The sequence below is a fragment of the Solanum pennellii genome, chromosome 10 (assembly GCF_001406875.1).
Source record: "Solanum pennellii chromosome 10, SPENNV200".
NCBI classification, from domain to species: Eukaryota; Viridiplantae; Streptophyta; class Magnoliopsida; order Solanales; family Solanaceae; genus Solanum; species Solanum pennellii.
Window position 1 is genome coordinate 81145404 of NC_028646.1, and position 6879 is coordinate 81152282.

The window sequence follows — 6879 nt, forward strand, 5'->3', positions numbered from 1 at the left end:
CAAAACCCAAAAAAATGTCAAAAATACTCTTAACTTGATAAGAATTTAGGAGTATATTTCACTTATACTTAGAGATGACAATGAAGCGGAGAGAGTGCAAAGGGTTAGGCTTAATCCACAAAAATTTAACCCGCTCATCCCGCATAACAATTTTTTTCATCTTCAACTCGCCCCTCCCCGCTCTTCATAAACCCGACGCATGAACTTGCCCCATATAAGTTTTTGAATATTTACCCTTTTTAATTAAGTTTGTTGCTACATATAAAATTCATAAAAATAAATTAATTTTTTATTAAATTGTATTAATTTAATAGATAATAACTTGAAACTTTTTTTTCTAAAGTTCAATTTGGAAGCATATATAAAATCGTATTAGTTTTTATCGAATCATCTTATTTACTATCTTAAATATTATAATAACTTTATATATTTAATTAGTTAGTTAATAAATTGAAGTAATCGCTAAAAATGTCATTTTTTTTGACTTGAAAAATAAAAGAAAAAGAGGACCCGCCAGTGACCTTCCTTCCTCCTTTCTTCTCTCTATAGTCTCCAAATCTTCATACAAATACCCAAAAAATTCCACTTTAATTCTCTCTATTTTCTTTCTTTTTTTCTAAATTCTGGGTTCGTCAGATCTTGCTTCAAATTCTTGTTAATCCTAAAAAAAAAAACAAAGAAAAAAGTTTTTTTTTTTTTAAATTTTTTTTAATCGATGGCGTCCAACAAAGATGGGAACCAAAGCGGTAGTGGTGGTGGCGGCGGATTTTTCTCCTTTTTAGGTTCGAGTTTGACTAATATTGCCAAATCGGTTAATGGGTAAACCCTAGTTTCATCCCTTTTTCTTTCTAATTTCAAAGAATTGAAGAAAACCCAGATGGGATTTTTAGTTTTTGCTCCGAGCTTGACTGTTAATTGAAATTTGCTTGCAGATCGGGGACTTTGATTGAGCTTTTTTGCTACTTTTTATCCTTATGTTTACATGTTTTGGTATTTGCTATTGTGTTTACCTTAAATTTGGTGTCTTTTACTGATTAGGTGCTTTGATGATGTGGGAAGTTGTAAATTGTTATTATTTGTTTTAGGATTTTTGCCCCTTATGTTCCCAAGTTTGATGTTTGCTATTGTGTTTACCTTAAGTTTGTTGTCTTTTACTGATTAGGTGCTTTGCTGATGTGGTAAGTTGTAAATTGTTGTTCTTTGTTTTAGGATCTTTTCTCCCTAATTTGGTCAAGTTTGATGTTTGCTATTGTGTTTACATCTCAAATATGGTGTCTTTTACTGATTAGGTGCTTTGCTGATGTGGGAAGTTGTAAATTGTCATTTGTGTTAGGATTTTTTGCCTTAATGTTCCCAAGTTTGCTATTTGCTTTTGTGTTTACCTCAAATATGGTGTCTTTTACTGATTTACTGTTTTGCTGGTGTGGGAAGCTGTAAATTGTCATTCTTTGTTTTAGGATCTTTCTCCCTAATGTTCCCAAGTTTGCTATTTGCTATTTGCAATTGTGTTTACATCTCAAATATGGTGTCTTTTACTGATTAGTGTTTTGATGATGTGGGTAGCTGTGAATTGTCATTCTTTGTTTTAGGATCTTTTCTCCCTAATGTTCCCAAGTTTGCTTTTTGTTATTGTATATACATCTCAAATATGGTATCTTTTACTGATTAGGTGCTTTGCTGATGTGGGAAGTTCTAAATTGTAGTTCTTTGTATTAGGATCTTTTCCTCCTAATGTTCGCAAGTTTGATATTTTCTATTTGTGTTTACCTTAAATGTCGTGTCTGTTACTGTTAGGTGCTTTGCTGATGTGGGAAGTTGTAAATTGTCATTCTTTGTTTTAGGATGTGTAGTTGCTCCATTATCTTGTCACTCAATATTTTTGCATGCCGGTAATAAAAATGTGAAGTTTTTTCAATGTGTGGTTTTCGTTTTTTCTCTTTGCTCTTCTTGGGCTTTAGTGAATGAATGTATCATCAGTTTCCGTTGTCATGCTTGATCAATCTCCATCAAATCCTCAATGCTATGTTATTCAGACAACTGGAGACCTTATGATATACCATATCTTTTCCTTCGTTTAAGTAACTTTTGTATGGAAGTTTTAGTGACAAAGCTGTTATTATTCCAGCATGCTTGGTTATGAAGGGCTGGAAGTTGTAAATCCTGAAGGAGGCAATGAGGATGCTGGTGCTGAAGCCCAGCGAGGAAGATGGAAGCAGGAGGTATGAACCATCTTCTCATCTAATCCTGAAGGGTTGTATGTGTTCTAGGTGTTTAGTAGTGCTGTCATTATTTGTCTGGTTTTCTATAATCTGTAAAGAGAACGGGCTTTGCAGTTCTCCTACTCCTCCTTTAGCTCAATAAATTGTTTATACCTCCAGTCTATTTGGGGAAGAATGTTGCCTTGGCTAATGCCCATGCACAAGACAAAAGCTCAATATCTGCACTGTTCCTTCGTTCCTCGTACTTATCCAAAACTCTAGGAGACACACCACGCTTTGCTTAATCTCCTTTGTGAAGTCACTTCCAAATAAAACTTTCTGCTCAGCAGATACAGATGTATGCTGTTGGCTTTGGGATTGATAATTACCACAAAATTCCTTCGAAAGCTATTTACTCGTGTAAATGCTAGTTTCTGGGTGGTAAGTAGAGAGATGGAGCTTCTATGAAGGATAAGAAAATTTTATGCTAGACCTTTCTTCACTGGAGAACCAAGCGATTGGATGAGTGCTAGCGCTAAAGCCGGTTTCTCCTTCCTTTGCCACATTTGACTCCTATGGCGATTATATTGAACTTAGTTATGAATTCAAAATGAATAGTTTCTGATTCTTAATGATTAACCAACTTTTGTCATTGGACAACTAAATAGGAGCAGAAAAGTTGGACAACTAAAGGAGTAGCAGCACCAATTATTTTTTTTGGGCAAGTCACAAGTGTAGATTTTTTGTTGAGTGCATTCACACTTCTGAGGTTTTTGCAGGATCGTGATAATTATTGGAAAATGATGCAAAAGTACATAGGCGCTGATATTACCTCTCTGGTGACGTTGCCAGTTATTATTTGTGAGCCTATGACAAACCTTCAAAAAATGGCAGAGGTGTGTTTTCAATTAATTGCAGGCTTGCAGGGTCCTGCTGTATTTTTGTTTTAATTTTTTGGTGAGGATTATACTGATGTAGCAATTCTATTTACAGTTGATGGAATACTCCTATCTACTGGAATTGGCAGATGAGTGCGAGGACCCACACATGAGATTAGTATATGCCGGTAAACAATCTACTACCATAATGCTTAGCATCACTCCTATTTTGAATTCACTATCTCGTTAAGTATGATACAACGAACAATTTGATTTTCCAGCAACATGGTTCATATCTGTATACTATGCCTTACAACGCACATGGAAGCCTTTCAACCCCATTCTTGGTGAAACTTATGAATTTGTTAACCATGCTGGAATCACATTTATTGCTGAGCAGGTGAGTTGTAGAGTGAATTCTTTCCCTGGATCACATTTCAGCTTGTCCTTGGTTTCCTTGTCAGTTTTCAATCATTATTATTACTTTTTGTGCTCAGGATATTAAGTCTTGTACTGTATCAGGTTTGTCATCACCCCCCAATTGGTGCAGCACATGCAGAAAACGAACATTTCAAATATGATATCACCTCAAAGGTGAAATCTAAATTCTTGGGGAACTCAGTTGAAGTCTATCCACTTGGCAGGTAGGACCTATTATATTGAATAATTTCTTATTTATCAGGATGTCAATTTTCTGTTTAAGAGAGCATACATAGTTTTTTTTTCTGTCATTAAAAAAAAGAGCATACGTAGTAGTTTTGTTGATAAGACCTTAAGAAAACCTTAAAACACCCAAAATTCTGGAGAGGAAGAAGTTAATAGCTCTTCAATGAATCACACAAGGAGTTTGGCAGTTTCTTTTGGGGGACTTTAAAAGAGAAGCATCTTTATTTAGCCTCTAGGGTCTGTTTGAAACATGTCCATGTTTGTGTAACAGGTATTTTTACTTCTGACTGGATGATGGTTCCTTCTGTTTTTGCCAAGTCTGAGTGCTGCTTTACTGTAGAATTAGAACTATTTAGTGAACTTCAGGATGTAGCAGAAATGTTGACTAGAGCATGCAGGATAATGTTTCAGATATATTAGTTGACAGCTAACCATCTATGAGTTGATTGCCTTTTTGCAACCTGTTCCTGAAGTATAGCTGAAAAGACAGCATGCACAAACTTTATACATCTGGAGATCATCAGTTTTCTTCCACTATTTTTTTTTTTGGTGTTACATATCCACTCTGTGATTAATTAGGAGATAATTTTAACAGTTGCCTGGCCCCTATTTCTGGTTCCAGCTAAAAAAAATGCTCACTTGTGTCACAAATTGCAGACCAAGTCCTTCTGTATCTTGATTTTTTGTTCATTCTATTGTGTGCAGGTCAAGGCTCACACTGAAGAAGTCTGGTGTTGTCCTAGATTTGGTGCCGCCTCCAACAAAAGTTCACAATCTTATATTTGGGCGAACATGGATCGATTCTCCTGGGGAGATGATATTGACGAACTTGACGACAGGGGATAAAGTGTTACTGTATTTTCAACCTTGTGGCTGGTTTGGGTATGATTGATGATTTCTTTGCTCTTCTCTTCACCTGTTCAATGTCTCATTACAACAAAGTGCCATAATACTTTCCCTTCCATGGATCTTTGGGAAAATACACCCTGTAGATCAATTAAGAACCAAACAGTACATAGTGTAAAAGGATTGGTTTTTCTCCCTTCAAATTTCTCTCACATATTCTGGTCTTTCCTTAGCAAAGGAAGTACTGATTGCTTTCGTTCTTCGCTGCTAAGAAGTTCTTGGCAGACGCCGCGGACCTTGCTCAAATTAGCTTTTAGTGGAAGAGAAAGCTAAAGAGATGAATGCCCAACATAAAATTTGAAATACCAGAGGATGTGATAAAGATTATAAGTACTCTGCCCACTGCCAATTAGGTCTCGGTTGGAAGCTCATTTCTTCCATTAGAATGGTGTTTCATAATAGAATGAAATCCTGTCCTTATTTGCTTGTGAAGGTTTGACTTAGAGATCCAGGTTCTTGAACCTTGGAGGGTTTGTGATTGATCCCTAGCTGCATATAGCGATTATGACTTGTTGCCTGCTCTCTGTGCTATCAAAGGAACTGTCAATTTAGTGCATTCTGGCTTTAGTAAATGATGTCAACTAATGTAAACATTTTCTCTATTTCTTCGAGTAATAATGTTGATGTTTCTAGCTTTCCTTCTATATGGTTATAGACTAGCTTTGAATGAAAATACTTTTACTTGATAAAACAAAAATGGTTATCAGACTAGCTTTAAGCTGAAGACTAAAGCATACTGTTTCCTCCTTGTACCTCAATATTAGCATCTATCAAGCTAAACTGTACAGAGCTCTGTCCCCGGGTGAATGGTTCATTGCCTACCGGAAAAGTGAATGTTACTGTTTTCTATATCCGGGTCCTAAGACAACTTAATTCATATTCCTTGCCAGTAAGAGGTTGTAGAGAAGATGTTCTGACTTAAATTTCCTTGTTTCCTATTTTTTTCTTTTATAAACCTGACCTGATTGCCTATCAAATATTCCCCTTCTTTTCCCTTTTGCCTACTAATTTTTCTTAACTATCATGTTTTCGGCAGTGCTGGTCGCTATGAAGTTGATGGATATGTTTACAACAGTGAGGAAGAACCCAAAATTTTGATGACTGGAAAATGGAACGAATCTATAAGTTATCAACCCTGTGATTTGGAAGGGGAGCCCATGGCGGGCAGCACTCTTAAAGAGGTGAATTTCACCTTTCTTTCTTCAATTGTAACGCCTTTGATCCAATGCAACTTTAGTTTTTCCTTATTTTTCTAAGCTGAAATTTTGTTAATAATTGTAACCCCTAGCCAGATCTTTCTGTTGTTTTGGCTTCTTTTTCGTAACCCCTCGTCGTGACTTGAAGTATGTTGATTCCTGAGCTTGCAATAGTATTTGAATTTTCTCCGACAAACATTAGGTAGGTTAAAGTATGCGTCGTAACTCAAATGTTTGCAATTTCCAAATTTTTGCTAGGATAGATGACAAATTACTCTAGGCATGTTCACATGTATGCATATCATTGAAGTTCGGATAATTTTTAATTTTACATTGAGCTCTTGAGGTTCTTTAATCTGAAGGTACGGTGCAATTGTTCTGGTTCATAAGGTTGCATGAAGCTTGGTGCCATCTTTTATCTAAAATGGTGTATAATTGGTGGTCAAGTGGAAATTGCAGACTATAATTTAATCAAATTTGCACTTGCAAATTCTTGCTTGTTTCAGGTCTGGAAAGCTGCTGAAGCTCCTAAAAACGACAAATTTCAGTATACATATTTTGCACACAAGATTAATAGCTTTGATACTGCGCCTAAGAAATTATTAGCATCTGATTCTCGCTTGCGCCCTGATCGTTACGCACTTGAGATAGGTGATGTGTCCAAAGCTAGTTCAGAAAAGAGCCGGTATGCATCTCTCTCTCTCTCTCTCTCTAAGTTGTCCTTTTGTCAATCTGCATGTTACTCTCTTTGCTTTTGTGTGCATCGTGAACTTAAGCATTTCAATTATCAAATTTAGAGCATTGGACCTTTCTGTGGCATGAAGTTGTTGTCGTAATCATAATACTCCACTAGTCCACTTCTCCTCTATTATATGCCTTGCTTTGCAGTCAGGGTGAAGCTAAGCTTAAAGGTAGTTCAATTGAATCCTCTTCATCTAAATAGAAGAATAAAACCTAGTTTTTTCTTATTATTGTGTATATAAGCTGTTGAATCCCCTTGACATTAGGGAAGTTCTAATTATGTGCGGGGTGCGG

The 6879-nt window shown here is 36.1% G+C and overlaps 1 protein-coding gene across 1 annotated transcript in view; it reads left to right on the top strand.

Annotated features, from left to right (window-relative positions):
• Positions 1 to 500: 500 nt before the first annotated feature.
• The window catches only part of LOC107002580 (oxysterol-binding protein-related protein 3A-like), a 7812-nt gene continuing 1433 nt past the window's right edge, over positions 501 to 6879 (top strand). Inside the window, exons 1-9 of the mRNA XM_015200647.2 lie at positions 501 to 819; positions 2126 to 2219; positions 2978 to 3094; positions 3192 to 3264; positions 3358 to 3476; positions 3599 to 3720; positions 4448 to 4624; positions 5685 to 5829; positions 6351 to 6529. Coding sequence (XP_015056133.1) covers positions 716 to 819; positions 2126 to 2219; positions 2978 to 3094; positions 3192 to 3264; positions 3358 to 3476; positions 3599 to 3720; positions 4448 to 4624; positions 5685 to 5829; positions 6351 to 6529 — 1130 coding nt within the window. The 5' untranslated portion in view covers positions 501 to 715. The remainder of the gene's footprint in view (positions 820 to 2125; positions 2220 to 2977; positions 3095 to 3191; positions 3265 to 3357; positions 3477 to 3598; positions 3721 to 4447; positions 4625 to 5684; positions 5830 to 6350; positions 6530 to 6879) is intronic.